Below are 26,419 nucleotides of genomic sequence, written 5' to 3' on the forward strand. Positions count from 1 at the left end.
CTCAACGTGCACGCGCTCTCATTTCTCATTTCCATCATCATCACCCCGTGACGATGGTGTGACACCTCAGGAACGTGACCGCGATGGACTCGTTAGTTGGTTCTGTCCTTCCGTCTCGATCACCTCGTCCGGACTATTCGTACGCCCCACGGAGCATTCCCGCTTATGCCGTCTACGGGAATGTAAACCCAGGACCTGACACGAATCGCTCCCTTGCTGGCTGGCCTACAGCAAACCCACAGTTGCAGAAGACTCCCACTCCTTTCGGCCAATACCCGTCGCAACAGCAGCCCTTTATTGCTGTTGACCCGTTCAACCAGGGGAAAGCTTCTCGGTTTCGTCCTTGGCGCAAGGACAACGCACCTCAAGATGTTACCCAGGCTTTATCCCCGCACACATACGGGCCATCACAGTTTCCACCTCAACACCCCAGCGTTATCCAGCCCATCTATGCCCCACAACCACGACCTCAGTTTGTTGGAGCGACTGGGCCAAATCAGGAGCCTGTCGTGATTTTACCTCCGTGGTCACGCTCCCGATCTCATCGGGCTCGAAATTCGCGTGAGCGTGGACGTCGTTCACGCTTTTCACGTTCCCCCTTGAGCTCGCGAGCTTACTCTCGCAATCGCTCGTCACGTTCCCGGTCACGGTCTCGCTCTCCCCGGATACCCATTGTGGATCCAGTCGTTGTCGTTCCACCTCCTCAAACTATACGTTCACGTTCCAGGTCACCTTCTTATCAGGGGCGAGGGCGTGGTCGTTCTCCTACTCCAAGGCCAAGTACGCGGTCCCGGTCGAAATCATACTCTCCAAACCCGCCTTCTTCTGCATCCATTCCAATTCCAACGGGGGTACGGTCCCGGTTCCACTCTTTGCAAAGTCGTAGTCGATCTCGTTCCCCTCAAAGACATGATATCTCCCAAAGCTCTGCACACACTCCACCACCCATCGCAAGTCCCGAGTCGCTTTCATATCATTCCAGTGTTCGAAGATCTAGTCACTCTCGACGCTCCAGGGAACAAACATCGGCGGAAATGGCTGCTTCAGAAGGACTACCAGCCAGATCGCCACTCACTAGTAGTCCACATCGTTCGCAAATTTCAATGGCAATGCCTCTTCAAGGCATCACCCCCGGTCCCATCATAGAGATCAGGCGATCTTCAAGCACATCAACTTACTCTAACTCCCTTCCACACCCCGTGACCACTGGTCGTAAAAGCACCTACAACAGTATGCTCAACACAATCACAACATTTGCACTGTTCTTCATATTTGTCATCATCGACGAAATCCCTCGACAAACATATTCCTATTTCCTCCTCCGTATTCCAACCCTCTATCTCTCTCGAGTGACACGAATCTTCGAGGAGGCTCGTCTTAGTTTGCCTGATATCAAGCGTATGGCCAGGACTCAGGCAGAAAAATGGGACGAAAAGAATCCGACCCCGTTGCTGCTTATACATCAAGACTACGCAGTCCTGCCACGCAGTCTCCTCCACTTCAAATCATCTTGGGATAGCTTCATCGACTCGTTGATGCGTGAATGGAAAACACTCAACGTGATTAGCGTCCTCCTTATGTCGTTAGTTATCGTTTTGCTCTATTCCACCCCATTTGTTGACGTTCATGCAGTGCTATCCTCACTCTTCTCCAAATTGACGCTGCGTCACACCCAATAACTCGCACAACGGCACTCTTCTCGCTCATCTGTTCGTTAATGAGTCTTCTCTATGGATGCATCTACATCATCCGGTTCGGTTCAATGCGCAAGATCCATAAAGCTGTAAGCTTTGGCAACGACGCTCAACAGAATGTGGGTTTCCTGTGGAATGTGTGGATCATGCTCGCCATGCCGGCTATCTGGCTAGCCTGGTCAATCATCACCTTCTTCGCCTCAATTATGTCTTTTGTCTGGCTTACAGGATCGTCACATGATCCCATCGATGTTGTCCTTTCCGTTCGGGCCGCGCTAGGTCTCCGAATCGCGCTCAGCGTCGTTTTTGGGTTGGGTTTGTTGTACTTCGCCCTGATTGTAAAGGAATTCCATCGATACGGAGACCCACTAGACGCGGCTTGGCAACGGGCTGTTCAAGAGTGGGCAAGAGAATATGAGTATCCTACTAGGCCACCGTTTGTGACACTCTCGCAGCCATATGGCAGGTATAAGCCGCCACTTCGACCTAATTTCACTACTCCGCGAAGCCCCGATGATTCGTTGTCACAGTATCCACTCCAGCGTGAACCTTCACTCATTCAGACCCGTTCACCAACAAGTTCGCGGCGCTCTCGTTCACCCAGTCGGCCCCCTCCAACTTATATCAGGCAAATAGATCAACTCGATCAGCACGAGCTTTTTGAGGAAGTTGTCGCAGAGCACGATAAAATCGCTCCTGAATTGCCTGCCGCATTCTTGAGGTCGTTTGTTGTCGATGAGGAACCCATACTCTTGCCGCCAACTACCGTGATGCATCTGGGTCGACAAGAGGACAGCACTCACTTCAACAGTCATGCCCTCAAGCTGACGCAGGCGCCATTGGATATATCCCAGACGATGCATAAGGAAGACTGGGATCGTTTTGTGGTGGTGGGTTTTCCAAAATTCTTTGGGGACTATTTTCCTGATTATTTCTCCAGGATGTCTCGAGTGCTTGGAAAGGTGATTTGACCCTTGTGAAAGCACCTGGCGATCAGTATTCATATCGTGTTGTCGAACCACCCCCACCTCCTCCTCGACCTACAGCGCCAACTCCGCCATCGCCGGCTCCCAAATCTCCAAAAACACGCGTTAACTGGACGCGCTCGTTACCTGCTTCACCGGATGAGACAATCAGTAGTCAGGGTCCGCGCAAACTTGCTGCTGTTACCGAAGAGGATGATCCGTCGACCCCAACCAGGTTGAACGCATCTCCTGCTACTCAAAAAGACGACATGATCTCGGTTTCGAATTCACAGTCACCCACCAACATCTATATGGGTGGTGTGAGCATGCTGTCGGATGGACCATCCCGGACTCGGACTCTGTCTTCAGAGCGTCCCCAAGCACAAGTCGTTCAAGAGTTTATAAATCTGTGGAACGAACGATATTTCTTCCCACGAAATCTCAGTGTGCGACTTGCACCAGCAGATCGGTGGGCGGAGAATGCGGAATTCGACGTAATTATGAGCCATACTTGGCGACACGTTCAAGAGGAAGATATGGCATCACGTGATCCTCGACCAAATATGAAGTCATCATCTCCGGTGTCTGGTAGTGAAGTGGGTGGTGGGGGCTCCAAGTTGTTCAGGACGGCAGACGAGAATGACGAAACGCTGAAGCAAAGGTCAATTCCTTGATGACACAGTCACGCAGATGAGTCGTAACCAATGGATAAGTAATGCTGTGGTCGTACAATGCTAAAGACAACTATTTCCCCCAAGTAGATAACGATACAGAACGGATGTCCAATGCCAAAAGTTCAAGGGAATCATTTGCTGTGATGAGTGGTATCCGAAATACTGTCGTTCACAAAGGAGACGATGCGGGGTTGATGTAAAAGGCTCATGGGCGACGCGACGTTGTCCGCGGATTCGGGATGAAGCACAATATCACCGTCAGAACCCGCTTTAACAGATTCGTCTGTCCAGGACTTGCTGAATTTGCCAGAGTCGTTTGGGTCGCCGTTACTCCTGCGAGAGCGCGACTGCGTCTGCAGATTCACTGGTGCAAGAGGAGTTTCGTCGAATAATGTGCTCGTGGTGAATGTGTTCTGTGTGTGGCTAACACCATGGATCCAGGGCATTGTGCTGAATTGAATAGAGGTGGAGCGGTTAGGTCGGTCAGAAGCGGTGGCGGTAATATTGAAGAGGGAGGTGACTACGACGGGAATGTTGGCCACAATCAGGCTGAGGGTATCCTATACCACAAAGAGGTTAAGATTACAAAATGGCCAGGAGTGAGCCCAGCAGACCTCGACAAGAGCAGAGAGGACGACCTTAACGCCACCATTCTTGAGAATTAGGACTGCGTGAACAAGCGAGATCTAGGCAATTATTATCGGCTATAACCCTCGGCAAACGCATTCACAATAGTAGTAACCACACAGGTTGAAAAAATGAGGGTTAATTTCCGACGCAATGGCTTGTCAGAGAGATTGCGGAATAATGGAAGTGGAGAAAGTAGCAGAATTGAATCAGCAATAATATCGGCTGAAAAATAGGTAAGGGCGAATCCAAACGCGGTTAAAGCGGACTGCACGTACTGACAAGTTGTAAAATAGCGACTTGAAGCGTGAGTTTGCATTGAGGGTTGGCAGTGTCCTTCCACGATGGTTCGGGCTCACAAACCCACAGTAGCTGGGCCATAAGGACAAAGAATGCGATGCCAAACGCGATCGCTACATAGACGAAACGCCGCCGCCGCACTTCCGATGGATCCACTCGGACGATGCTGAACAAGATACTCAGCCTTGAGCCCCTGCAGTAGTCACATCAGTTTGAGTCCATACAAGCCGGTTAGCAGACCATATAACGGCGTAAAATGCCATAGCCATGAGATAGTATGCTAAACATAGTCTAAATTGTCAGCTCATCGGCGTTGAGGATAACCACATACCTGAAATGCGCGCTGATTGAGGTAGATCATTGGGGATAGGGAGCTGGTAGAGAAATTGGGCAAAATTCGACCAACAAGAGGGTGCCCTACATGAAGGAACACGGCGACAACTTGAATAACGAGTGCTAGGCCAGCAAAAAGCACACAAATATCATCGGCCCATAAGCGGTCGCGTCGTATAAATAGACTGGGCTTGGGCTGAGAGAAGGATGAGCGCTTGGAAAAGGGCTGTACCGATAAAGTGTAGTCGCAAATGCAAAGAAACTACAGGTCGCGGAGGTTACTAAAACAGTTGAACCACATGTCCTAAACAAGTTGGAAAACCCGTACTCTTCAATTGCACAAGAGGGTCGTGGAGGCCTGGCATTATTGAAGGGTCATGGGAGGATGAAAGCGGCGCACCTGTGCCTCAGCTAAGTAGTAGCGACTACTTCGAACTCACATCATAGATAGTCGCGGGTTGATTATACTCTCACCGGATCACGCAGAACACATTTGAAATGATTCAATCCATTGTTCCGGTCGCGTCGGCCATGTGAGGTTCGATGACATTCATACAGCACTGTTCTTGCACTGTTCCTTCTTCTCCTCTCAAATTGCTGGACGTCTTGCTAACAAGTATCCTTTATCATGATGGTCTGGAGCGGACTTTGACTCAACGACCAATGCGAATAAGTTTGCCTCGCAAGAACTTTTAGACCACGCCACAATCTTACTCTCATGTGCTCCAGCTTGCCGATCCATCTCCACATTTCTGATCCGCTAACGACTCGGTCACCACCAGGTTTTGTTACGCTGCTTTTTAAAAGTGTTGCCTGTGGCCATGATGCTTCTGGTTTCTCCTACTGTAACTGTCTTGCGACTCTTCTAAAAATGCAGTCCCACGCAATTTCTGCTCTATTCCTTGCGCTCCTTACATCTTTAGCAACGGCTACTCCGACCCCGACCCCAGAATATTTAACTGTCACCGCTTTGGTTGGGAAGAACGATCGTTCTTCGTTTGAGTGGGTGCAGTGCAGTTCTTCCGTTGATAAGTTTTTAACAGACATATTCAAGGTGTTGGGCACTGACACCGGCGTTCGTTAAAAGCAACTCTACTGGAACTGTGGGTGCATTATCGTATGCCCATCTCGGAGCGACCACTTCAAAGAGCAGCTACACGCTGTTTGCGCAACACACTGACGCTGGCCTACACAACGCTCCTGCTGCTCAGTGAGCGCCGTCATAATTATCTAAACAGTCAATCTCATGTCGCAAAACAGATACGTTTTCATCATGACTGGCAGTGGAGTGTTGTCTTTCCCAACCGATAATGGCACCTTCACTGGACACTATAAAATCTCCGCGGGCGAAATTCTGATTGCAGCTGATGTAGCTGGGACCAGCGTCCAAGGACACAAGTGCGTTGACTATGAAACCTCAGTCCGCATCATTCAGTCGTCTTTTAGTTCTGTATGGGAGGCCGGAACTAGTGCCATCCAAATGCCCTTCGCGGATGGCATCCCTAGCCACACCGTGTTATACGACGGTGGCTGCCGCAGACCACACATGTAGAGGAGGGTTGCGTCGACAATTTGCATTAATTTGAGGCATAGTGTACATTGCGCTTAATCAACTACGGCGAACTGTTATAATTGACATCCAACTTGTGTCTCAGCTTACTTGCTCAGGCAACAGGTATAACGCCCAGCTTACGGAGCTTGTACCGGTGATGCAAAGCTTGGAAAGTAACAAAGCCTTGGATAGCCTTCTCATGACAAGAAGCCAGTCTCCCAGAAGGATCGGCCTCCAGAAGAGATCGTAAAACCCGCGAGTGACTCACTGTCGTGGAAGTCACGAGCGATTCCAACATTTCGGATCCTGTGATGTGGTGCAATTGAGCGATCTGTTCCACGCGGTTGAACTCTTGGTCAATGGCTTCTTTGTAGTAAGACATTATATCCCTGAAGGATGAGTGAGTGTAGAAGCAAGCAGAAAACAATGGCGTACGCGGTGTTGATGTGGACAATGATGCCATCTGGAATAGTTTGGAGATAGCTTGTGAAATGGAGGTCCGGGGGAAATGAAAGCAAATAAAGAGAGGTGGCCACTGAAGTCATAGTCTTCATGATGGTTGGGAAAAGAGGGGTATCCTTTTGGACTGTCCACTAATCGACTGATAAGTAAACAAAAATGGAAAAAAGATGTGGTAATAACAACTCACTCTCAACCCTTTCTCGCTAGCCATCTGGCCCTCCAGGTAGTTGCCTGTCATATATGCCTGATGCGACATACGCAACATATCTCCAACGACGGCAGGATACATGTCTGCCAGCTCACAATTGACCTCGGTGATATGATCGAGTCCCTTGTCGAGCTGTGAGCGACCAGCGACTAGACGAGCCCCATATTCGACGAGACTCTGAGAGGAAAAACAGCAGTCGTCGACACAATAATATTGACCCATGAGCAACGAGCCCAAAATCGCGACTTTGTGTGGCACAACCGCAGGACGCAGCCAAACATAGTGGCCAACGGCTGCACCGATTCTGATATGACTTTCTTGAAGAGTCGACGAGAGTTTATCGCGAGACAAGTAGCCTCGTTTGTAAGCTTCAGCGATGCATTCCAACGCAAAAGGCTCGAGGGTTGGTGTATCGTCAAACGCAGAGAGACGAGTCACGTCGATGTTCAACAAGGAAAGAACGTCTTTGACGGCTTGTGAAATCTAAAAGAGCTTTCAGCTTGTTTCACCCCCCGATGTTGCTCACTTTGATGAGGTCCATTGTACTGCAGACGTTGTAGGGTCTGCTGCATATTTATGCAGTTGATCAATGGGTGTTCCGAACCTCTAGAGGAAAGTCAGCTTCGGATGACCATAAGAGCAATGTAATACACCGACCATCGTCGGGAATCGGAATTCTGCCATTCGCGGTAGTGGAATAACTTGAACTCGAACAGTGAGATCTAGAGGGTCGCCGCGTGACGTGACAGATGTGACAATTGCTTGTGCTGAACGTCGACTGTGTCGTTGGTGGCACCCCAACCTGCATGCCAAATGACGAGTTATAACAGGACGCGTAATGCTGAGGTATGCCTAAAACGACATTCGCCGCAATAGACCATCTAATTCTTCACTAGGAGCTGCTCGAGAAGCACGCCTCACACCCACCGTCTTTCGCAGTCCATCTTCATCCGGAGCACTGGATGCTTAATAATGTCTCCAAGTTCTCGTATAGCACTCCAATTTCGGTTTGTATTTGCCACTTGTCAGCGTTCTTCTCGCTCAGCAAATGATAGAGCCTACTAGATGACATCAGAGCTCACCGAATACCAGTGGATTTTCTCGACATATTCGATGCGGCTAGGGTTCCATTCTACGAGGGTGCTCTATTCTGCTTGCTTGCATATTTGTTTCGCTCACGCGGTCTAGGTTGCATGATCGTCGAGCTATTAGACTATCGACAGCAACAGAAGGGCAGCGAATCGCATCCTGATAAACCGGAGCGGACACGTGTGGTGCTCTATCCAAACGGAGAGACGCTGTTTGCGGACATTTACGCTCTAAATCGGAGTCGCGGGGGGAAATGGACTGACCGCGACGCGCTGGAGGTCGAGGCACGCATCTTGGTAGGTTATTTGCATCTCTCATCGCCTTGTTTGACCAAAAATGCAGCTTGCGACGTCACAACCTCTTTGTCTCGTTCCAGATCCTCACCTTTCTCGAGTTGTCAATCACGTTATGAGAGTATCGACTCCAACGGTTCCCAACTCGTTGAAACGCAAAGCATCCGTTATGGATCCAGAAGAAGATGAGGTGGAGAAAGCACGCCGTGCCAAAATTATGCAGTTTATGGCGCCACGACCTGGGCGGACGCATGCTCAAAGGTGTGTCGATAGGGTAAATATAACTGTTCTTCATCATCCTGATCTATGCAGCTATCGAATATTGGAAACTATCCAGCGGTCTCGACAGGCCTCTACTTCAAAGCCGTCAACTCCTGTGGCTCCTACACCACAACCCTCAGACCAACCTGTGCAACCACCGTTAAATGCAAATACCGCAGCATACCCCGCTATTAAAAAATTGAACACAAGCGCCACACCTAAACCTGGATTTCCGAATGGTTCGCCTCATGGTAGTGCAACCCAAACACCTTCACCGAGTCATAAATTTGCGAATTCGCCAGCTGCCGAGGCAAAACGTGCACCTACTCCCCTGCAGCAACAATATACGCCAGCTCCCCAGCCCCCTAATCCACAAACTGCTATCCAACCACCACTACCTCAGCCGTCCCAACCACAACCCCCTGCTCGCCCATCAAACACTCCGCGACCTCCGTCTGTCGCTTCGTTTCAACCAGCGGTGCCTGGACCTCAATTTCTCAGTCAGCCTCCCCCTGCTCGTAATGCGCCAGATGGACAAGCAAAGCCTGTTCATCCCAACGGGGTTGCCCCCACTCCTCCATTCGCAGGTAATCCATATCAGCAGCACGTATATCGTGTCATTCCACAAGTGCCACAACCTCCGCAAGCGACACCGACACAACCCCCAGTTTCTGTGAATGGACGAGCAACGCCACGGCCAGCTAATGCCAGTGCTGCTCAAATTGCCCAAGCCAAAGCTATGGCCCTGGCAGCACGTGCGCGTATGCAGCAGCCAGGAAATGCGCATGGTCAGCAACTCAACTTCGCCTACCATTCACCCCATCTTCGCCCTGCTGGGCTCCCCAACGGCAACGTTACTGCTGCACAAATGCAAGCCGCCCAAGCCGCGATGGCATCAGCCCAAGCCCGGGTTTCTCCATCGCCAGCAAATGGTGTTCGACCACTGCCAGTGGAAGGTGGTCAGCCGATGACGCAACAACAACAGATCATAGCCTACCAGAACATGCTACGTGCAAGCGGCGGTTATCCGGTAATGAACTGGCAGCAAATGGCTAGTCGGCCAGGCATGCCGATGTCAGCCAACAACCAGCAAATGCTCCAAATGCAAATGCAGCAAGCTGTTGGTATGATGTCTGCTGGCCAGATACCGCATCACTCAGTCCCAGTTGGGGGTGCAGTCAAGGGTCCGCCAGGCCATCCAGCTCGATGATATTCTTCCCATTTTATCCAGCATGCATATGTTTATCTAGAGTGTACTTATTATCTTTCCGGACTTTCGGTGCAAATTGTACTTTTAATACACGTGATTCCAGCAGACCAAGACCAACAAAAGTACATCTTGACGAGTCCAAACAATGTTGGTCAGTTATATAGCCTCCTAGTCCTACCGTCGGGCAGAGCTTGATCTTCTTATTCAGTGCGCCTTTCTCTGGAACGGAGCCGAGGACCCGACGGTGTTAAACCTACGTCGGTTAGTAAGAAGGCGAGTGAAAATTCATGACGCGTTTCATAACAGAAACCGCGACAACATCATCGATTTATCCAATCGCAAACCGACATCGGCCATCCATCGACTCCACACGAAAGAATTGGTGCCCGAAACTCGTCTCATGCAGGCTGGCATCATTTTCGACAAAATCAGCCCATATGCATGAGATTCGAGAGAGAGAGAGAGAGAGAGCAACAAAACGAAGCGTTTCTGGGCTTCCCTGCCAGAAAAAAAAAACCACCAGACACAACAGTGTCTATCATCTACCAGACACCGGCTCGTCGTCCTCACTTTCAGCTTCGGGCGAGTCATGGTCCCGATCATCCGTCTCGCGCTGGGTGGCAGTCCGAGAAGTAGGCTTTTTCATGCCTGTGGTTGCCGATTTCGCAGAACCACCACGGGCATCCTCGCGTATGCGCTTCTTGACCTACGGAAAATATCAAAGGAGAAGTGATTGCATCGTGTTCAAGACCGAACCCACCATCTTCGCGTAAACGAGACCACAAGCATTACACAACGTCCGCGGACCTGGTAACGCGCGATAAATAAAGGCCTTGCACTTTTCACCCTTAGCTCTCACCTAATGGGCCCCGACGCCATTCAGGCGTTGCTGTTACTCCACAACCCAGACATGTTTGCGTTCCACCCGCATGCCGCGGTTTGGTTGACCCGCTAGCATCACCGCCCGGTGAGTCTTCATGCACCTGGAGATTCGTCAGCTGAACATAGACACAGACAAAGAAGCTCGATCGATGCTTACCTTGGGTTTAGAAGGCGAGGTTGGCGCCGGGACGCTGATATCATTTACACTGGCAGAAGCAATTGGCGGCGGCCTCCTAGCTCCGCTCTGCGGCGACGACTTGTTAACCTTGCTGGTGGTACCTTCATTTGGAGAACTTGCATTTGGTCCTTTTGTTTGAATGTGGTTCGGTCGGGCTGGCTGCGCGGGGGAGCGCTGGGGAGGTGAGTGTTGTTGTTGCTGGTAAGAACCCGAATGTGGCTGCTGATCGTCTGAAGCAGAAGAAGTGGTGGAATTGGAATGGATGCGCTGCAAGTAACCGTGAGGCGTTGTGTGTTGCGTTTGCTGCTGCGCAACTGGCGACATCCGTGCAATCGGAAATGGCAATGTACTTTGACTGTTGAATGGACGGGTGGAATTACCACCACTGGCGTTGGCGTCATCTAGCGTCCGGGCAGCATTGAATGCATCGTCCATCATACGGTTGAGAGTCGTGGTCACGGTGTCGCTCTGTCGTCGAGATGCGTCTTCACCCAAGGCAAGCTTGGTCTCCTCCATAATCATATGGTACGAGTTCATCAACTTGAAAAAAAAGGCTAAGAATACACGAGAATCCGATGGAATGGCAGAAAAGCACCTTGCGGAAGTCAATCTGGGCGGAGAAAGAGCTGGCAGAAGCTGGTGCAGGGATTGGCGGAGTGGTGGAATAGGCAGAAACCGGTGAATACGCAACAGGAGACTGAGAATACGAATGGATGGGATTATATGTCGAAGGACCTGGTTCTGGCTCAGGCATCAGTGTTGGGGCTGTTGAGATAGGTGTTGAATCGCGTCGCCGTTTCAGCAAATTATCGTTCTGAGATGGCTGGTGTGGCTGTTGTTGCGGCATTTGTGGAGGAGGGCTTGGTTGGGAAGAATAAGAATGCGAGTGCGAGTGCGAGTGCTGATGGCGGGGCAATGATTTGGGAGGTGGGGGAGGTAGATGGTGCATGGGAGGTGGTCGCGAAACGACTCGACTCGGCATCTGGTAGCTTGGGCTGGCCAATTGGTTTGATTGGCTGTTCCGACGAGGAGACAAAGCTCTCGGCAGGGGATATGTTCTTTGAGAATGCGACGCGGGATCAGAGCGAGGTTGGGGTGGTGGTGGTGAATAAACAACATTCGGGGTATTGCTTTCCGGCGGCGGCGGCGGCGGTGGTGGTGGTGGTGAGTACTGTGATTGAGAGGTAGAGCTCGATGGATGGCTCCAAGTCCTATGTGGCTGGGGAGGAAGGCGTGGCTGCTCGTCATTAGATGCCGACCGTGTACCGGTACTATACGTTGTCTGTTGCCTCGTTTCTGTTGGAGGTGGATATGTCCAGTTGTTGTGTGACCAATGTTGCTGAGAGGTCTGGGCTGGCGGCGTTGTCGATGAGGAGCTCGCATACGGATAAGTTTGTTGTTGTTGTTGTTGTTGGCGTTGTTGCTGAGCAGGAGTATAAGAGCTGGGTGGATGATGAGCATATTGATTTGCCTGTAATGGCGAGTGGGGATGTGACTGCGATGAGGAGCCAGAGTTGGAGCGGATAGGTCGTTGAGGTTGTGTCTCGTAGTTCGACGGAGACTGGCTGGGGTTTCCGTACGCCGGGTAGTTATAATACGGGTAGCGGCCGTCAGAAGACATGCTCGTCGTGGTCCGAGTTGGGACTTGGGTTTCGTGGATAAGCGTTCTAAGAGGAGAAAATCGATGCGAAACCAGTGATTGGCACCACTCGTGCTGGGTGAGCGACTATATGTGAGTGTGTCACCGAGATGACCACGAGAATGGTCTCGAGGCAAGACGATGTAGAGGTGGGTAAAATCACGACAGATAGACGGACTCGAGGACTGAAGCCCCAAATGGAATGGCGCGGTTTGTGTCTTGGTAAAAATTGTTCACGCCTGGAATAAACAAGGGAGGAAATAAATGAGTTATATTGACAAGAAGGAGTCAAAGGTGGCGAGGAGCGCAGACATATTTCATTGGATGGCTAGCTCTTGTCTAGTTTGGTGCTCCTGCAAGCCAGCAATAGAGGAATCACGTACGAAGGATCGAACGATTTGGCACGTCGGGCTCGGACTTGATACCTATTCAATCTCAAGCCATGAGTTGATGCGTTGCCGGGGTAAAAAATAACAGGACGCACTTGAAAGATGCCTCGGTGTGGAAGAGCAATTCAAGGCGGTTATTAGAAACCTACAAAACCGGCGCGAGGCAATGAGAAATGATCCGAGTACAGAGGAAACATGACGGGAGGAGGTGTCGCGTGGTCAGGACGCGTTATCAGCTTTAAGACGGACGTGGCAGCCAAGGATGATACCCCAGGGCTAAATGAGGTGGGTTTCCCGGCGCATGGCGCCCATTGGTTGAGTAAGCAGCTCCATGACGCGCCGGATGGTGGAAAGAAAGTTCAGACTCACCACCAAGGTTGATATCAGAGACGCGCAGGAGCAGACTAGTTCGACATAAATGTTGTGGGGGTAAGAGGCAAAGTGGGGAGGTAAGCAAAGGTTAAAGTAAGGCAAATGTGTGCAGTCGTAAATAGCATGTTTTGCCAGCAACTAAGATGTTGACGGACCTCGACGTAATGCCCGGTACCTAGCGGAGACTCCGCACAAGCTAGTAAGCCAAGGGTGGTTTGGAGAGTCACTTGGAACAGGTTGCTGGTGAAGGTATGATCGGAGAGGCAGTCGTGCCGTCCACGTGAATAGCGAGACAAAATTCATCCTCTGCTACTTGTTACTCTATCTCGCAGGTTCATCGGGGGTCGCTCTGAAAGAAGTATCAGACAAAGAAATACCTCAAGAAGACTATGTATGGCCAGCGAATGGGGAAAATCGGTTGCAGGTTTTCACAGTGCCCGGCACACGGCCCGTGTCTCGACTCTGATAAGATTTTCTCGGGAAACTGTCCTTTCATTCACAACGGCATACTTAGCACCTTGCTTAGCACAATCATTTGCTTCGAACTAGGTGCCTAACAGCCCCAAGCCACTGTTCCAACTCTTTCCCCCATCCTCCGATGCGGCGCATTTTGCGACCCGTTAAGTCACTTCCAACACCAAGTCCCATCTTCGCAAAATTCAAGGTTTCTCGCTTTCGGACCACCGAGTGGTGGGTGATACACCACCAGATAATGCTGTCTCTGGAGAAAAACACTTCGGTGAACCTCTCGTTGCAGCCAGGGCTGCAAGGCTCTCCTAGGCGAAGTAAGCGGCGTAGAGTTCGCAGGATAATACGAGGGAGGTATTGCAGGAGGGGTGGGTCAAGCCCTATATAAACGTCATGATTCGTGAGGAGAGTTCTTCTCTCAAAAAGACGTTAACTTACAGATCCTGTCCGTCGCGTTGGTATCGACTAAATCGCCCAATTTACTAGAATAGTTTCCATCCACTACCCAGCCTTCCGGAGCGGCGTTGAGGGCGTTTTGGACCTTTTCATGGAACTCTGGTCCAGTAGAAGCTTTCCAACCAGGGTTCCAATGAAGCGTGTCGAGAGAGATGAAGGGAACACCAAGGATTTCTGCCAGTTTTCGACCAGTAGTGCTCTAAGTAAAATAGCAGTAACAACCAGACGACATGAAAGCAAGACGGTCAGGACATTCCTTGCCCGCACCTGTGTCGAAAAAAAGACGTTCAAGAACCCCGTAAATCTCTTGGCGAGCTTACCAGAGTTCCCAACAATATGAACTCTGTATTTTCCGTCCGCACCGATGAGTGCTGGGACTGCCAGAGTCATGAGGACAGGAAGGAAGCAACCTTGGAAGCAACTGAATTTGGAGTCAAAGCAGCCGACGGTCCCGATAAACTGATTCATTGATGGCCACGGCGTCTTTTATTCTGTGGACAACCAGACCTTCGACAAACCTCCCGAGCCATCCAAACAACACTTGATGCCTTTGACTGGAAATATGAGCCAAGAAGGGTGTCCTTGTCAATTATTTGGATCGTGACGCAGCATATCAGACCGTATTGGGACCGGGATCGCATGAGCATGGAAACGGCGATGAGGAGGCCAACTTCAATCTAAAGAGCGACGACCTTGACCTTTGCCTTTTCCACCACCAACTCTCTTTTCATCCATATAAAACACTTGCCCTGAACGACGGCATCATCGCTGCAAGTGAGCTGTTACACGTGGTCCATCGTGATCAATTTCCCACACTCAGCAGCTCTCTTCCCTGGACCACGACGACCGCTCCCCAACGTCGTTTGACGCTCCACGCTCAACGCCCGTGACGGACCCAAAATTACAAGATGACACGCTTCGGGGACTTTGATGTCCTATGTCGCGATACCCCATCATACACTTGGTGTAACCTCTTCTATCGCCAAGTTCGTGGTTATCATTTCTACTGCTTTCTTTGACTAACTCAAGAATCCCTTTTCCTTCCGTTCAGGTACTCAAGAAAGCTTCGGATATCCTCACAGATGCGTCCCTTCCAACCGCCTCGGCAGGTCTGGGCGTAAATCCAACGTGCTCCATTCCTCGAATGGGTCACGATGGTTCACTAGGGAACATTGCCAACATCGTCGTCTGTGCACTAAGTCTGCTGTTTACGGGCGTGCTCATATGGGCTACAAATAGGCGGAAAGCTGCTGTCGGTGAGTTGTCCTTCATTGTTTTCCCATGAGCGTCGTTGGTTTTCTTCACACTGCATGGGGCCATCCAGTCTTGATGTCCCCAAACTTTGCTTTGCCACGCTTTCCCTGCTGCTCGTCTGTTGATCACCCATCTTCCAGGACGGATAGAGCTCCGGACATTCCTTCTGTTATATTTCATCACACTACCATTACAACTTATCACCACTGGTACGCAAACCATCTGTCATCGAATCTACAAGCCTCATCATCATCATCAGGCTCTTTCCTCGAGCAGGGCTCAACATCATTAGTTGCCCTCACCGCTGTACATGCAGGGTTTGTAGCAGCTCTATTTTGGGCTCTATTAGCAAACGCCCTCGTCGCGACGCAGGTTGTTGAAGACGGCACACCGAGCAGTTTAATACCCTTTTACTTCTTTGCCGTCTGTTTCTTCGCGGCAACGACCTACATCTCTTTCGATGTAGCTCTCACCATCACCTCTACATTTGGCCCGTCAAACCCTCCATCGGCGCTCCATAGCATCCCGCTATTTGTCTTCACAAGTATATGGCCGGCCGCATCGACCCTCATATACTTTGGCATCATGACTTATATTGTACTGGCGGTCTTGAACGAGGTTCGACCGATGTGGTTTTACATCCTGTCTGCGGCTCTTTTCGTCCTCAGTCAGCTGGCCTATTTTCTGCTGAGCCGAGTTATTTGCAAGGTAAGGTCATGACTTCTTCGCAACCGACAAGGGTGACATCGACTGTAGGGATCATCACAAAAAATTGACGGCTCGTTTGTTGCCACGATTCTTGAGACCGCAGCAGTCGGTGTGCTTTATCTTGCTTGGAAGAGCATCACAGAAGGTGTGTTGTTGCATGCGTTTGCCATGCTCCCGCTTATCTAATCACTTTCCCAATAGAATCGTGGGATGAAGACCCGTATTACGCTTCATGATGATCTCTTATACCCCGGCTTTGCTGAATTGTCTTTTTGGCCTGCGCTTTCTGGACTCAATCTATGCAGTGGCCTCACGAACGCAACAGATGTATTCTTAGTGAATCGAGCTTGTGACGACCTTTGTGATATACGTAATATAATTCCATTTTATTCGACTTAAAGTCCAATTTTTGGGGCTCGTGGCTTGACTGGTGTTGCCTCGACAAGCGTGACGCCTTGGATTCGCTCACGCTCCTTGGCAGCTTCCTCCGCTCGTTTCTTTTGCTGACCTTCTACTTCCTTGCGCTTTTCCTCTGCCCGCTTTGCAGCTTCAGCCGTATCACGGACACTCAACGTCGGTGTGAAACTCCGTTTCATGCTCACTTCCCGTTTCAACACTCTTCTCCGCCCATCGTCAGCTTCGACGCGCTGGCGCTCTCGTTGTTCCTCCTCGGCCAAGGTCACAGAGAGTGATCGTGACCGAGCGCGATCGCTAACGCTCGCTTTTGGGTCTAATGTCGCGACTGTCGAGTTGGTTCGGGAGCGCGACGTGTTCGCTGTTGTCTTGGTCCGTTGGAGCTGTGCAGTCGGGGGTTTGGGCCCAGGAGCATCCCACTCATCTGCATCGTCTGTGTCGGAAAAGGGCGAATGGGGGAATACCTTTTCGCGGAGCAGCGATATTTGATTCGCCAGTATTGTGCCAAATCTCGATTATGTGAGTCAGTATTTCCTCTTCTCGACCAGATGGTATGCAACCGACCTGGGCTCGACAACCTCCACGCAAAAGGTCTGCATCCAATCGCGGTCCTGTGTGTCGTGCCGCTGGCGCAACCCGGTGTCGAGTGTGCCCATAAGTTGCCACATAGACAGCTTGTCCATAAATGCTTCGAGCCGGTCTTCCAATGAGAGTGGGGGCGGTTCGCGTTCACCAATCTTGCGGCGTTTTTTCCGAGGAGATTGCGACATGTCTGGTGGTGGTGATGGGCCAGAGAGAGATAGCTTGAAAAGATGGAGAAGGATCTGAATCTGAACTCTACCGAAAAAATGAGAACATGAACATGAGGCAAATAAGACGCACTCTCTGCGTTCCATCCGATCAAGCCATTTCGTTCGCCAGGTATCATCCAACCATGGCTCCTCCAGATCGTTCTCGCTCTTCTCGTGTGTGACCGCGTACCACATCATACTCTCCTCCTCCTCGCCCTCGCCGCCCCCATTCGCCAGAATATGCGCTAGTTCCACGTGATACTTGCTGTTCACAGTCCGTGTCGTCAACAACAACCGTTCCAGTTTCGAGTGTAGAGGATGGACTATCGACGCGTCTGACTGGCTGTTGGCGCGTTGTAGAGATGGTACGAGTAGTTTAAGGGGCATTATTGACTAGAAGACGATAGTTTGAGAGATATGGGAACTGTAGGATCAGTGTCTACCTCGGGGAGCCACAGAAACTGGAAATATGTCCTCGCGAGATAATCGTCACATGCTTCGTTCTTGGTTTCGAGTGGGTAGTCGCGCGAAATGCCCTTTTCCTGGGAGGCAGACCATGCTAACCGGGGTCCGTCAGAGAGTGTGTGTTGGAGAGGAGTGAACGACATCTGTCACGACGTGACGCCACGCACGACGTGACGCCACGCGTTGGGTATTCAAACAATCACCAAGAAAGTAGCTACACAAGATACAAGCAATTATATCAAGGAACAATGGGATGCATGCTAGCTAGTTATCAAGTTCAGAGCGGTGGAACAAGGCGCGTGAGCTCAAGGTGACCTACGATGTTTGAATTTACAGTTGCCTTGTTCTGAGCTAGAGATTAGTACAAGTTCATAGCACAAGAAGCAACGAACTATGAAAAGGACACTTGGGATGTTTCGTGCACATATGCCCATAACAACAGTCTTGTCCAAAATGGCATTCCTTGCCTACTTAAAAGATGAGTAAGCGTTGACAGTTGAAAAAGCTGACCCTTGTTGAGGAAGGGACATGGTGCCCGTTTGGCGCCGTTGGCAAAATCGTTTAGTTGAGCGGGAGTAAGGATGTAGTCATGCGCATGTGGACAGTGCGAATTGAGACAGCTATTCTTGAGGTAGTATAGAGTACAAGGGGGCGGGTTTTCTGGCGTCTCATTGAGCTGTGAGCCCAACGAAGATAGAAATCGGCCTACGTTTTGACATTGCCTGCCATGGGTCAATAACAATGATCCTCAGTGAGCAAGGGGAACTGACAAGCTTTGGATCCAATTGTCGGGTTATTACAGGCGGAGACGGCAGTTGTGAGGACATAGCAGGCCCCAAACCTACATTGCCGCCTAGCGGCGCCTTTGTCACACTAGGAACATCTTCCGCCAGCTTTTTTGTCAAAAAGAGGCCATCGATCGTGAGAGTAGGCAGCTGAAACATCGCAATCCCACTAGCCATCTCATTGTAACCTTTGAGAAGCATCAACTTCTCCTTATATCCCGCAGTTATCTGCGATTGTAAGTTGGCTATATAGCCGTTGTCGTGGCAGCCTATGAAGAGTGAGGTTAAATTTTGACAGACTTGCATGCCTTACCGCCAAATATGACCTTGAACGTCTGCGACAAGCGAATTTCGTCCTCAAGGTAAACTGCGTCTTGTGAGTATATGGACACATATGCAAAGCAACAATTCCACCCTTCAACTTCGCATCTGCAGCTTCTTTTGTGCTGCCGACGTCGACCATGATAAAACGCTCCGTGGCCTGGTTGAAACCAACAATAAAGTCCTCCAACTTGCCATTTACAGCGACATGACCGGAGCGCCGAAAGGCGTTTAGAAGCCCTTGTCTATTGAAGAAAACGTACACCCAGAGCTGATATGCTCTAGCGCCATAACACTTCGTAAGGGCTTGCATCGTTCCGTCGGATAAGCGCTGAGCGGCCGTGTGCCCACCCTTCTGTCCTTGTGAGATGAGCTGGGTGGAGAAAATGGCGCCATCGCCGTCAATAAGCATGACAACCCGGCTGCCCTAGAGTACCCCTAAACAAAGAGATCGAAGACGTGAAAGAACGGTACCTGGTCATTAGTAATTCGGGCAGCTTCATCTTTTTGTAGTTGAGCATTTAGTGTCTCGGCATTATCCAGCGCAGCCTTGGCGGCCTTCAATTCTGTGTCCACGTCTGCGTAGGCACGCTTGAATGCAGACAACTCTGTCTGCAGCTTCTCGACCATGTCGCTGTAAGCCTTTTCGTTCGCGACGAGATGAGTGACTTCGTCTGTGATCCTTCAGTTGGTGTCGGAAGCAAGCAAAGGATCACAACCTTTGAGGTTTTCTAAGCAGCGCTCTCTGGAGAGAATTAGAATGGGGGCAAATCCCGCCTGGAAAAATCGCCAACATAGGGTGAAGAGAATGGTTTTGTGCCGCAGTTTGAGCTGAAAGCCGTTCCATGTTGAGCTTGGCTAGTTGTAACACGAAGTCGTTAGGGCTGCCAGTCGGTCATAGGGCTAATGGAAAGTCTGGGATAGTAGATAAGAACAAGGAGATGACTGTTGGAGAGAGGGACCGTAACGTTCGTAACGCAACTCAAACTGGAATTTCCGAATCTTCACTGTTAAGAGAAGACATCTAGAGCTCGACAGCTCCACTCAACATCGACTACACATTACGGACACACTGGCAGTACATCTTTATATTGTTTTTGTCGTTCATCTGAGTCGTCATGTGACCGCGGACATATTCTCTTCCCAGTCCCACAATGGAGCCAAAAGCTGTAAACATCGTTGCCATTCGCCATGTTCGCTCGAGAACCACCTTTTGTCGCCCAAGATCCCTTCACGAGGCCCATTCCATGGCCATTCACCTGGAAACATAGACGAAAGGCAGAGCCGACGGACATCCGAGTCGAACACCGTCCCACGAATGTTGAATCGGTTTCTCAGCACTTTGCACCAGATGGATTCTGGGAAAAGAGAAGGGTTGCTGTTGCACGATTGAAGCGCGCTGCTTCTCTCCCGCGAATGAAAGACGGACGACGGCTACCTTTTTATCATCGAGCGCCAGTGGCAGAAGAAGAAGGGGCGGAGGCTGAAGAGTCCAAGGAGCAATATCTTCCAGCTGAATCAAGTTGGGTCGTCTCTTACGCCGTCCAACCACCTGCTGGCTATGTTGAATCCCACCAGGTTCCAAACGGTGTGTGGTTCATCAACTACCCCAAAGTATCGACGCCAGTCCCTTCTAATGTTCGTTGGTCAGATAACATAGGCTTTATTCCAAGCCAAGCTTTCGAGAATCAGCGGCCAACAACAGGGAAATGGCCGTCGCTGGAGCAGGGTCAGGTACATGGTGCGAGGTTTTCTACAATTTTGCTTGGGATCTTACACACTGAATTTAGCAGAGTTGTTTGCAAGGCATTTAGCAGACGGAGTAGAAGCAGAAGCCAATGCACCGTCAAAACTCCACGAAAATGTTACTTCCGCTTCACATGCAATTGATGACACTGAAAACAATGCATCCACCCAACTCGCGACGGCGATCATGCGTTCCTCGACTCCAGATACTCCACCACAATCGCAAGCGCGAGGAAACTCACTTCCCTCACTACAAGACCTACAACATGGGCTTTTCAAGTCAAATATCGCTAGTGGTAGCACCTCGGCCAGCCGCACGATGGCCATGCACCAGCTTACTGGCGGTCCAGAGGCCCATGATCCATCTGTGCCACATGGTAATCTCAGGCTAGGGCGAAACCGAACCGTTTCGGGAGAGGAAAGAACGACTGCGCGGGAATTGATGCTTAACCGCCTTGGAGGACGAATAACGCGTGAATCGGTGGCAGAATACAAACAAGTCTCAGTTCCAAATCCCGGGTCACGTAAAAGACGATCACACGCGGGAGTTGGCGCTAATGTGTCGGCATTAAATGTGAATGAGCAGGAAGAACCACTTCATGATGCAATGGCTTCCAACTCAGACGACGACGACGACGACGACGACGACGAAATAGTTTTATTCCGCTCCGACACACCACCAACACAACCGCCACGCATGCTATCGCTCATCCGCGAAGACTCTAGATCGTCAACATCCAGCACAGTCTCTACGAGTCAGCAGATATTCTCAGCATCCACTTGCTGGACTCACAGTCATTTAGGTTCAGCTTCAATCTCATCTGTCGAAAAAGACCGAGCATTTACTGCCTCGGACTCCTTGTTCGAGATTACCGTCATTCCTCCCAGTCCCATCGGCTCATCTGATTGGGTATCTTCGGGGTCAAGCATCGCAAGCCCTCCAACATACAATGGGTCAAGTTATGGTCTTGGGGACGCTAATCCCCAAACGCAGCCTGGTCCTGCTCATGTAATCCAACCACCGCATCGGCTGACCCCACTTCGACGACGCACATCTCTCCCACTTCCTGTGACACAGCGTCCTCCCAAGCATAACATCCACACGTTGCAAAATGTTGTCTTTTTCGCCGCATTTGTTTTCTTCGACTTTGTCCCTCGTCACGCATATATGCACTTCCTTCTCCGTATACCTGCACTCTATTTCTCACGAGTTGCCCGTATCTTTGAAGATGCACAACTGACGCTACCAGATATCAAACGGATGGCGCGAGCGAAGGCTGCCCAGTGGCACATGGACACGGCTACTGCGCATGGTGATATGGTTGTCCCAAGGACCACTACAGAATCAGACGACACCCCACTACCACGAAGTCTCCTTTTGTTTAGAGCTTCATGGGAAGGTTTTATCGACACCCTGGTTCGGGAATGGAAGACTTTCAATGTGATCAGTGTGCTGCTCATGTCGTACGTCAAATTAATCCAACTCTATCTCATCTTGACTTTCCAAGAGCAATCTTGACTCTGCTTCAAATTGACGGAAGCTCCCATCCAATAACACGGACGACGGCATTGTTCTCGTTGATCTGTGCACTGATGAGCTTGCTCTATGGTTGTATGTTCATCATTCGCTTTGGCACAATGCGAAAGATGCACAAAGCCAGTGGGCTAGCACAGGTGGGTTCCAAGTCAAGTAACTCGTTGTTGCATTGACAATCCCAGGAAGCCCAGAATGGTAAAGCAAATATTTGGTGGAATATTTGGGTCCTTCTTGCAATGGTACGAACTGATATAGTCCCTCTGGTTTCTGTTCTCACATCAGCCAGCCTGCCATCTGGCTCTCTTGGTAAGCCATGCTGGAGTAATCCCGCTACTCGACTCAGATTTGATAATAGGTCCATCATAACATTCCTGGCCTCAATCATGTCGTTTGTCTGGCTCGCAGGAAGTTCCGCAGACACTATCGTCCTACTCTCCCCTCGCGCAGCCCTCGGTCCACGTATTGGCCTCTCCTTCGTTTTTGCCCTCGGTCTGTTGTACTTCTGCATGATTGTGCGGGAGTTTCACAAGTTTGGAGACCCGTTGGATCGTGAATGGACCCGCGTCGTAAATGAATGGGCCGCAGAGCCAGCGAAAGAGGGCATGAGTGACAAAAGAGAACTGTCTACCAATAGCGATCAACCTCAAAGTATTCGACGACATCTCGGACAGCACTCAGAGCAGGTGGTGAATAAAACAACTGTCCATCTTCAAAAACCTTTCAATCGAAGCGTTCCTACACAAGTCATGCCAGAAACCTCAAGCTACGTCAAGGAAAGCTCTCTTTCAAATGCTGCCATTCCACATGGGTCGCCGTTGTTGACGGACACAATGGCGGATTCGGCTAGCGACGCAAAGTGGTCACAGTCTCCCGTCAAACAGGAGGAGTGGGACCGCTTTCGATTGGTGAGCATCAAACTTTGTTCTAGCTTTTCAGGTTCTAATAGTCAACGTGTAGGACATTTCCTCCGCATCGAGCCAGTATCGAGGAGTCATCCAAGTTTCCGCCCGTCCTCAGATCAGTTATTCGAAGCAGGAGAGTAGGCCAAGTGAAACCAATCCGACACGTTTTCAGCCGTTGGCATTATTTGCCGCGTCAGCTTCATCATCAGACACCAACCCTCAAAACCACGCACTTCGAGTGGATCAGGTTCTCGATCTATGGAATGAGCGGTATTTCCATCCAAGAAATTTGGAAGCATTGCTTGACGGCAGTAGCCCTAACTATCATGTCATTTTATACGCAAGGGCAGTAGTAGAACAGTAGTCCAATCAGCAACTACATGTCACATGATCGCGACTGTCACGGCGTCACTTGTCAATGACACAGTCAGAGCTTCAAGTTACTTTACCCTCTGAACTGATCGAGACCATCCTCGACGAGCTCCGTGACGACCATACAACTCTCAAGTCATGCTCTATCGCTGCCAGCGCACTTTGTACTCCCTCTCAACGCCACCTTTTCCGTTCCATTTGGGTTCATCGAGCGAACTGGCAATACTACACTGTGGGGCAGCAAGCACTCCATCGTGGTGTTTCCACTCCCTCTGGCACTATCCGGCAGGCAGCGGCGGTATTATCTGACTCGCCACATCTGGCCCTCTATGTCAAAGACCTGACCATCGATTTGCCCGATTCAGCTAACGAAGACGCACCACTGGCGCGCATTTTGAAGGCTGTTGGGGCGAATCTGGGGAGATTTGTGATCTCGGGACTGGTGGTGAGGTGGAGTGACCTCTCACCATCGTTGGCGTCGGCGTTGGTGGACACGCTGGCAAGTCAAAATTTGTGCAGTCTGCATTTACTCAGCGTGCGCGGCTTGCCCCTCGAGTCATTACGCAGGGCCATCAAAACCATCGCAGCACTGTCAATACATGCATCGACGTTTTCTTCTGAGTCCCCGAATACATCAGACAACAAAGAACCACACCAACGATCTCTATCTCCCATTACTCACCTCATTCTAACGACAGGGCTTCTAGAAATGTACGATATCATACTCTCACCCAACGGCCCTGTTCTTGCAAACATATCGAAACTATTTTTGCGGGTGGACCCTACAGTGGGTCTCAATGCAGATCGGCTGCTCAAAGTAGTGGCAGGAACACTGCAAGAACTCACGCTCGATTGTGGTGGTGGATCTTCTTTGCCTTGCACTGTTACTCTCACTGACAAATTCAATCAGAATCTGCGCAACCAGTCTACCTCCCAGACCTCCCTCACCTACGTGCCCTAACACTGCGTCTCTTTCGCGGCATTGCTCGCCGTCTCCCGATGGGTCTGATTGACACTCTGTCAGACCTCCCCTCAGTTGACTTGACGCTTATTTTCGTCCTCGAGACGCGGATTACGGAGCCCCCCTGGGACTCTGAACAAGTCGTTATCCCGTCTCCCACTTTTGATCTCGGCAAAGCGCATTTCCGCGCTCTTTTCCTCTCAGGCTCTGAGGCTATCGGACGAGGTCGGGCGACCAGGTCTCGGTGGAAGGATTTAGCTTTCGAACAGTTTCGCAAGGCAATGTTGCTCGCATTTGGACACTACACTACCGACCAAGGGTTGGATGTGGAAAGGATTGAAGAAGGGCCATATGTGACGAGACTGCCTTGAAATTTTGTATGATAGCTACATTCCGTCCAACCAACTTTCACTTGAGATGAACCAAATCCCCCCACTGCCAATACTGAAAATACCATTATTAACTCCAACCGTCCTTCAACTGTGCTTCAAATGCTACGCCCCATGCATCGACTTCTTGAGAGCTACTGCTTTTTCAACCTTGTCATACTATGTGGGAAAATATTCGAGCCTTTACCAACATCTTTGTTTGAAGTTGCCGTTTGCATGTGCTTATTTACACTCTTTCTCTCATCTCAAAAAGGTTTCCAGCTTAGCCAAAACAAGACCTAGTGGCACCACTGCGGCACCGCCTATTGTCTGAGACTTGCCGCTTGTACTTTTGGTCTCGTATTTGTGGCTTGCAGATAAGCCGTTGCTAGATTCCTCAGGGGGATTGTTTCGTGTTAACTGGTTTATGAGGGTCTGGGCTGTTGGTACACCGAGGAATCAAGTATGAGCCCCTTTGGCCCAGTGGTAAGGCGTGTCACTCGTATATCGGAGATGACAAGATCAGTTGTTCGAATCAGCTAAGGGGCATTCTTTTGCCTGTTTCGTGTCTGTTAGTCCCCTACACAAACAGGAAACCGCTTTTTAGGATTTGTACTTCGAGTGCTGTCATCATCATCGAGCACTTGGTTTGTTTGAAAATTTGATTGACTTTTATTGAACATTTCTCTCTACGTCCTGCTTCCTCCAGCATCTACTGCCAAAGCAACACCTCTATTGTCGAACGGTCATCCCGCTATGTGACCTATAAATGCCCGGAATAGGTAGATGTAGACACATCGGAAGTTGGTGTTTCTTGACTTCGTTTCCACGAGAGCTCAGTCTGTGTCAATTTGATACGGACAACTTTCGTAAAGAAGGAAGGCGGTATCGTGTTGTTCTCGTCGCCTGTGGTTAGAACGTGATGGCCGTCAGGGGTCGGAAACAGTTGAACACCAGCTGCCAGTAGCTTTTCGACATCGAGAAAGATACAGACAGGAAAGTGGGCACCTCGGCCTACACAATTATGTCGGCTTACGAAGGGGAGAAGGGAAAACAGCAGACCATAGATAAAATTTTCTTGGGGACCAACTCGGAGGAGATGAATGAACTGGTCATCGGCTTGAGGAATCCCATGTTGAGCTGTGACCGGTCAGCAAGAAGAGCCCAGGGTAATGAGGACTTGACCTGCTAAATTACCAGTTCCATGGTCAACGGCAAATACGGCCAAAGGCAGCTCTTGGGTTGTATTGATCCTTTTCATGGAGGTATCTACCGACTGAAGTGTTTGATGAAAAGCATCTGGTGTAAAATAAAGTCCTACCTTGTTCGCGTGGTGTCGTTTGGCTCGAATCCACCAAGTTGGGCCACCAATACGAACGTCATAGTCTTCCACAACGCTCAAGTACTTGTGTATTCGTGTTGTGACGAGATATTCGAGGTATTCATCCAGCTCTTCAGGATCCAGACGGAGGGCGCTTGAGCAATTTTTCTGTGCAGGTCGGGTTGGTCGGCGCTAGACTTTGTCTCGTCGCAACATACCACCTCATTGACCCTGATATAACCATCCGGACGAATAGACAGCCTATTGGAAGCCGCTCCATGGCGCAGCAGCCAGGTGAGGTGTTTAGATAAGAAGGATTCCGCTGCAGTAGTTGAGAAACATCGACGAACTGTTTGAGAGAACATATTGGTGCATGTCAAAAAGGATTAGTCACGCAGCCTTCGACGTGGCGAACAATCCAT

The 26,419-nt window shown here is 50.2% G+C and overlaps 11 protein-coding genes across 11 annotated transcripts; 5 read left to right on the top strand and 6 right to left on the bottom strand.

Annotated features, from left to right (window-relative positions):
- Nucleotides 1-101: 101 nt before the first annotated feature.
- MIND_00313400 (uncharacterized protein) lies at nucleotides 102-3,333 on the top strand (the record flags this gene model as incomplete). The annotated part of the gene is made up of 3 exons (XM_037359991.1): nucleotides 102-1,582; nucleotides 1,633-2,584; nucleotides 2,635-3,333. Exons 1-3 carry the CDS (start codon nucleotides 1,035-1,037, stop codon nucleotides 3,331-3,333), a joined length of 2,199 nt encoding a protein of 732 aa, XP_037222876.1. The 5' UTR covers nucleotides 102-1,034.
- Nucleotides 3,334-3,464: 131 nt separating this feature from the next.
- Nucleotides 3,465-4,958, bottom strand: MIND_00313500 (uncharacterized protein; the record flags this gene model as incomplete). The annotated part of the gene is made up of 9 exons (XM_037359992.1): nucleotides 3,465-3,893; nucleotides 3,948-4,019; nucleotides 4,064-4,185; nucleotides 4,239-4,453; nucleotides 4,501-4,540; nucleotides 4,592-4,634; nucleotides 4,682-4,778; nucleotides 4,826-4,874; nucleotides 4,922-4,958. The coding sequence occupies 9 exons, from the start codon at nucleotides 4,956-4,958 to the stop codon at nucleotides 3,465-3,467; spliced, it is 1,104 nt and encodes a 367-aa protein (XP_037222877.1).
- Nucleotides 4,959-5,266: 308 nt separating this feature from the next.
- On the top strand, nucleotides 5,267-6,145 carry MIND_00313600 (uncharacterized protein; the record flags this gene model as incomplete). Its single annotated transcript, XM_037359993.1, has 4 exons — nucleotides 5,267-5,595; nucleotides 5,648-5,803; nucleotides 5,854-5,991; nucleotides 6,040-6,145. The coding sequence occupies exons 1-4, from the start codon at nucleotides 5,312-5,314 to the stop codon at nucleotides 6,143-6,145; spliced, it is 684 nt and encodes a 227-aa protein (XP_037222878.1). The 5' UTR covers nucleotides 5,267-5,311.
- Nucleotides 6,146-6,257: 112 nt separating this feature from the next.
- Nucleotides 6,258-7,356, bottom strand: MIND_00313700 (Terpenoid synthase; the record flags this gene model as incomplete). The annotated part of the gene is made up of 4 exons (XM_037359994.1): nucleotides 6,258-6,534; nucleotides 6,581-6,738; nucleotides 6,795-7,298; nucleotides 7,342-7,356. 4 exons carry the CDS (start codon nucleotides 7,354-7,356, stop codon nucleotides 6,258-6,260), a joined length of 954 nt encoding a protein of 317 aa, XP_037222879.1.
- A 272-nt stretch (nucleotides 7,357-7,628) lies between these two features.
- Nucleotides 7,629-9,668, top strand: MIND_00313800 (uncharacterized protein; the record flags this gene model as incomplete). Its single annotated transcript, XM_037359995.1, has 6 exons — nucleotides 7,629-7,661; nucleotides 7,712-7,822; nucleotides 7,871-7,955; nucleotides 8,004-8,200; nucleotides 8,247-8,458; nucleotides 8,510-9,668. 6 exons carry the CDS (start codon nucleotides 7,629-7,631, stop codon nucleotides 9,666-9,668), a joined length of 1,797 nt encoding a protein of 598 aa, XP_037222880.1.
- A 538-nt stretch (nucleotides 9,669-10,206) lies between these two features.
- On the bottom strand, nucleotides 10,207-12,349 carry MIND_00313900 (GATA-type domain-containing protein; the record flags this gene model as incomplete). Its single annotated transcript, XM_037359996.1, has 5 exons — nucleotides 10,207-10,374; nucleotides 10,429-10,475; nucleotides 10,528-10,651; nucleotides 10,708-11,268; nucleotides 11,324-12,349. The coding sequence occupies 5 exons, from the start codon at nucleotides 12,347-12,349 to the stop codon at nucleotides 10,207-10,209; spliced, it is 1,926 nt and encodes a 641-aa protein (XP_037222881.1).
- A 1,310-nt stretch (nucleotides 12,350-13,659) lies between these two features.
- MIND_00314000 (uncharacterized protein) lies at nucleotides 13,660-14,442 on the bottom strand (the record flags this gene model as incomplete). Its single annotated transcript, XM_037359997.1, has 3 exons — nucleotides 13,660-13,976; nucleotides 14,035-14,251; nucleotides 14,320-14,442. The coding sequence occupies 3 exons, from the start codon at nucleotides 14,440-14,442 to the stop codon at nucleotides 13,660-13,662; spliced, it is 657 nt and encodes a 218-aa protein (XP_037222882.1).
- A 518-nt stretch (nucleotides 14,443-14,960) lies between these two features.
- Nucleotides 14,961-16,250, top strand: MIND_00314100 (uncharacterized protein; the record flags this gene model as incomplete). The annotated part of the gene is made up of 6 exons (XM_037359998.1): nucleotides 14,961-15,038; nucleotides 15,104-15,308; nucleotides 15,447-15,515; nucleotides 15,566-16,014; nucleotides 16,063-16,159; nucleotides 16,216-16,250. The coding sequence occupies 6 exons, from the start codon at nucleotides 14,961-14,963 to the stop codon at nucleotides 16,248-16,250; spliced, it is 933 nt and encodes a 310-aa protein (XP_037222883.1).
- A 159-nt stretch (nucleotides 16,251-16,409) lies between these two features.
- On the bottom strand, nucleotides 16,410-19,637 carry MIND_00314200 (uncharacterized protein; the record flags this gene model as incomplete). The annotated part of the gene is made up of 14 exons (XM_037359999.1): nucleotides 16,410-16,938; nucleotides 16,993-17,265; nucleotides 17,311-17,612; nucleotides 17,663-17,778; nucleotides 18,004-18,030; nucleotides 18,077-18,154; nucleotides 18,195-18,344; nucleotides 18,394-18,406; nucleotides 18,455-18,738; nucleotides 18,783-18,836; nucleotides 18,884-19,217; nucleotides 19,265-19,464; nucleotides 19,510-19,535; nucleotides 19,585-19,637. 14 exons carry the CDS (start codon nucleotides 19,635-19,637, stop codon nucleotides 16,410-16,412), a joined length of 2,439 nt encoding a protein of 812 aa, XP_037222884.1.
- Nucleotides 19,638-19,981: 344 nt separating this feature from the next.
- Nucleotides 19,982-24,679, top strand: MIND_00314300 (uncharacterized protein; the record flags this gene model as incomplete). Its single annotated transcript, XM_037360000.1, has 11 exons — nucleotides 19,982-20,378; nucleotides 20,442-20,531; nucleotides 20,581-21,291; nucleotides 21,340-22,000; nucleotides 22,045-22,210; nucleotides 22,256-22,312; nucleotides 22,360-22,379; nucleotides 22,429-22,978; nucleotides 23,031-23,222; nucleotides 23,403-24,207; nucleotides 24,258-24,679. The coding sequence occupies 11 exons, from the start codon at nucleotides 19,982-19,984 to the stop codon at nucleotides 24,677-24,679; spliced, it is 4,071 nt and encodes a 1,356-aa protein (XP_037222885.1).
- A 760-nt stretch (nucleotides 24,680-25,439) lies between these two features.
- Nucleotides 25,440-26,371, bottom strand: MIND_00314400 (uncharacterized protein; the record flags this gene model as incomplete). Its single annotated transcript, XM_037360001.1, has 5 exons — nucleotides 26,216-26,371; nucleotides 25,998-26,165; nucleotides 25,862-25,952; nucleotides 25,739-25,816; nucleotides 25,440-25,690 (listed from the first exon to the last, which is right to left on the bottom strand). Exons 1-5 carry the CDS (start codon nucleotides 26,360-26,362, stop codon nucleotides 25,440-25,442), a joined length of 735 nt encoding a protein of 244 aa, XP_037222886.1. The 5' UTR covers nucleotides 26,363-26,371.
- Between the last annotated feature and the right edge of the window lie 48 nt (nucleotides 26,372-26,419).

This window comes from Mycena indigotica (assembly GCF_014461135.1).
Source record: "Mycena indigotica strain 171206Taipei chromosome Unknown Mind.scaff0003, whole genome shotgun sequence".
NCBI lineage: Eukaryota > Fungi > Basidiomycota > Agaricomycetes > Agaricales > Mycenaceae > Mycena > Mycena indigotica.